This window comes from Platalea leucorodia, assembly GCF_965183815.1.
Source record: "Platalea leucorodia genome assembly, chromosome: 13".
NCBI lineage: Eukaryota > Metazoa > Chordata > Aves > Pelecaniformes > Threskiornithidae > Platalea > Platalea leucorodia.
In genome coordinates this window covers 7,354,087-7,358,250 of record NC_138835.1, presented here as the reverse complement: position 1 = coordinate 7,358,250, position 4,164 = coordinate 7,354,087, and the positions used below count along the sequence as shown (strand labels likewise).

Sequence of the window (4,164 nt, the reverse complement as noted above, 5' to 3'; positions counted from 1 at the left end):
TGGGGCTCACTGCACAAAATAGATAGATGCTCTAGGCATAAATCCGTAACTGCTACACTTGAACAGAGGGAATATCTTTTCCCTGCCATGGGATTAGAGGCATGGGAGAGATAGTTTGTTGTTTTAAGCTATCATCTCCTTTAAAATACATCACTGTGAATTTAGAGAGAGACTTTGAGAGACCAATTAAGATCTTTAAAATGTTAACTGGACAACTTGGTGGGCAAGTCCCCGGCTGTTTTTTCAGATTAAAATGACTGCACTGGATATTGTCCTTGTAAAGGTATCATCTGGAGTTTGAATTTGAGATTTGATGCCTCTTGGTATTGAATTATGGGTACATGATAATTCTGTGGGCTCAGAATGAAACCAGAAAATATTCGTGAATTTTGAGCTAACAAACCTGTAATAGAAACCTCAAACATTAGTATACGTGACATTGTATGGCTTTGATTCTGAAGTACTTCTGCAAAAACACAAGTCATGAAGTATACAGACATCAGTGAGCGCTTTCAAAAAAATCAAACTAAGAAAATTCGCTACAGAAATATAGCGTGAGTGAATAATGTGCAAGGAAAATCTACCTTATACTTGCCTGTTAATATATGATAACTGAAAATCTCCCTGGTCCTGTATAGGCTTAAAATCAGTACAATTCCAGTTAAGATCAGTTATGGTGGGCTCCTGTGAGAAAAAGTAGCTGCTGGGGAGAAGGATTACTTTTGAAGGAGTAAAGAAAGGAAGAGGCATATGGAAATTTTTTTCATTTCTCCAGCAGAGATGTCTAGCTGGGCAGCTCTTCTAATACAGGTCCCCAAAGGTGCATGGGCCTGCTGAAATACTGGAGACAGACCCAGCAACCCAGTAACCCACTGGGTCAGACCAACTCATCCCACAGCTCAGTGTTCACACAAACTGCCCATGAAGGTTACTAGAAGAACCTTTGTTAAAATAGGTCTGATATCAGAGCAGTCCCACATATCCAGCATTTACTCTTAGGAATAAAGGACTTTTCAGAGATTTAAGGGATGATGAGAAACTTCAAGAGCAGTTAGGTCAGAAGGCTTCAGGCTGTTGGAGATGCTACCAAGGAAACCAGACCAACATTAAGTGTCCATTCTCATGAACTGGGCAATAGTATTGGGAAGAAAAAAAAAAAAAAAAAAAAAAAAAAAAGGTTTAACTGAGGCAATTGAACTTGAAGAACCTGTCCTTGAAACCAGTGCTGCCAGAGATGGTTTGGAAGTTGAAATCAGCTACAAATTAACTTCCCTGTAACTGGTTTAATAACCAGCTGAGCCCTCTGGAATGACCAAGATCATCTTGCAAGAGCTGGTTAAGCCTTTAGGCTGACTGAGATCCTTCAGCAGAGCTGGAGAGTCATGGCACAGAGAGAGCACGGTGTGGAGACTCACACCTGCGCTTTGCTTCACTTGTGAGCAAGGAATTTAGGAACCAAAAAAAAAAAACAAAACCCAACCCATTTGTGACCAAGGAATGAAATCCGTGGGAGCTTGTCTCTGATGAAACCAATGTTATCTAGCTAATGACAACCTTTGAGGCACCTCAGCAACTATATCATGGGCATATTATTTGCACCCACATCCCATCTGTGCTACAGCTCACCCTCAGGATGTTGTCTTTAACCACAAGGTCCAAAGCCCAAGTGAGCCCAGGACATCCTCAAGGGAGGCATTGTCTGGACCCAGCTCAGGGCTCAGCCAGCTCATTCGAACCAGGCAAGAGGAGCTCTGGCTCCGGGCCGGCGAGGAGTGGAGGCCGGGACAGTGTATGGGCATCCTGCCTGCCCCTGAACACCTACCACCCTCAGCTGCCTGCCCCTGCTCACTCCCATGGGCAGGACCCGGCTGCCGAGAACAGGCATAAAGTTTTGCTGGATGAAAATCCCATTTTTCAGGCGAATTTTAAGGCAAATCCATCCTATTCGCTATCTGCAGAGGGCGCCAGACATTTTCAGATCTGCTGGCGGAGCCAGCGGTGGGGATGCTGTACCTGGTGTTTGCAGCTGTCAGTCAGAAAGGTGCTTGCTCTCTAATGGCCAATGCTCTGCACGGAGGGTTAAGTAGGAGTTGTTTTTTTCTTTCATGCATGTATAAATTCCTTAGTTCTCTTTTCCTTTCTTGCCACGGAAATAGCAAGAGATACTTCGCTGAGCAACATACTGGCAACAAACCTGCACTGGCCCCAGCAGACGATAGCAGATGAGAAAACTCCCTGCTTTTAATCATCAGGAGAGCTAGAACCAGCAAGGTGCTGCTGCTGATTTTTCCCTTCAGAGAAAACTGTTTGATGCCTGCAAGGCTTGAAGCTCACTTTCTTATAAAGGAGAAGAGCAGCCTGTGACTGACACAAAACTCACTGTAATTGCAGATTTTTTTATGTTTCTACTTGTAAAAGTGACTAAACAAAAGTCCTGCTTGATTCCACCCCATGTGCACAGCAAAAACTTGGAAGGACTTCTTTCCCTTTTTCTTCTTTTTCTCCCCTTCTTTTTTCTTTTTTTTAACCTGTGCTCTATCAGGTCCGTGTTCAGTTGTGAATTCAACTCCTTTGCTGACAATGAATACCACACACTTTGCATTTTCATTTCAGCCTGTGCTGCTTAATGTCACTGAAGACTTCAATGACTCAATTCTGAACAACAGAAGTGGTGATGGATTTTGTGAGCAGGTCTTCATAAAAGCCGAGGTCTTCTTGACTCTAGGGATCATCAGCCTCCTGGAAAACATCCTTGTCATTCTTGCAGTACTGAAGAATGGAAACCTACATTCTCCCATGTATTTCTTCCTTTGTAGCTTGGCTGTGGCAGATATGTTAGTGAGCATGTCAAATGCCTTGGAGACTATCATGATTGCAATCCTGAGCAACGGCTATTTGATCATTGATGACCACTTTATTCAGCATATGGACAATGTTTTTGACTCAATGATTTGTATTTCTTTGGTAGCCTCAATTTGCAACCTCTTGGTTATAGCCATTGACAGGTACATAACTATTTTCTATGCTCTCCGTTACCACAGCATCATGACTGTGAAGAAAGCTTTAACCCTGATTGTGGTCATTTGGATTGCTTGTATCATCTGTGGCATCATATTCATTGCCTACTCAGAAAGCAAAACTGTCATTGTCTGTCTCATCACCATGTTCTTTACCATGCTCTTTCTCATGGCCTCCCTTTATGTTCACATGTTCTTGTTTGCACGCCTGCATGTTAAGCGGATTGCAGCCCTCCCCGTGGATGGGGTGCCCTACCAGCGTACCTGCATGAAGGGAGCTGTCACCATCACTATATTACTTGGTGTCTTCATTGTTTGCTGGGCACCTTTCTTCCTTCACCTCATTCTCATCATTTCTTGCCCAATGAATCCATACTGCATCTGCTACACTTCACACTTTAATACCTATCTGGTCTTAATAATGTGCAACTCAGTAATTGACCCCCTCATTTATGCTTTCCGGAGTCTGGAGATGAGAAAGACTTTCAAAGAAATAGTGTGTTGCTGTTATGGCATGAGTGTGGGACAGTGCATGCTGTAAACCTCTGGCTTTGTGTTGAGAATAGAGGATACACACAACAGGTGTATGAATATATCTATGTATCTAGATACATAGCAGCTCCACTTTAAACGCAGTGCTTGAAGGAATGGCACAGGAAAGAAAAAATAACCTTCCACTTGATGCCTTGATTTATACTTTTCAAAATGAAAACCAGATTCAACTAAATTATTTAAAATTATTTAAACAGTTATAACAGAAGGAAATCCAGAGAGGCTTACAAAATAGCTTAAGAAACTTACTGGAAAAATGAATCCTGAAAAGGAATACTACCTTAGAGAGACTGAAATAATATTCTCTCTACCATTCATTTGTACCTGTTGCTTTATCTCTGTGCCACTATCAACAAGTCAGTGTTTTCTAAAAGATTCCATTAGTAACCTCTATGGAAAGCTATTCACTTGCAAGACAAATCAAAACACCAACAGGTAACAGCATTGCTCTACACTTACTCCCATGCCTCCACCTTTTATTAAAAGAATAGATTGACATTTATACTGCTTGCTATAAAGCAACCTGAGTAAAATCTTTGAAGGGTGAAAGCAAACATTCCTCTTGCATTGAAATACTCTTTCAGTAGAAATCAGT

General features: G+C 42.0%; 1 protein-coding gene across 1 annotated transcript; it reads left to right on the top strand.

The window, feature by feature from the left end:
* Positions 1 to 2,474: 2,474 nt before the first annotated feature.
* Positions 2,475 to 3,558, top strand: MC3R (melanocortin 3 receptor; the record flags this gene model as incomplete). Its single annotated transcript, XM_082325589.1, has 1 exon — positions 2,475 to 3,558. Exon 1 carries the CDS (start codon positions 2,581 to 2,583, stop codon positions 3,556 to 3,558), a length of 978 nt encoding a protein of 325 aa, XP_082181715.1. The 5' UTR covers positions 2,475 to 2,580.
* Positions 3,559 to 4,164: the final 606 nt, after the last annotated feature.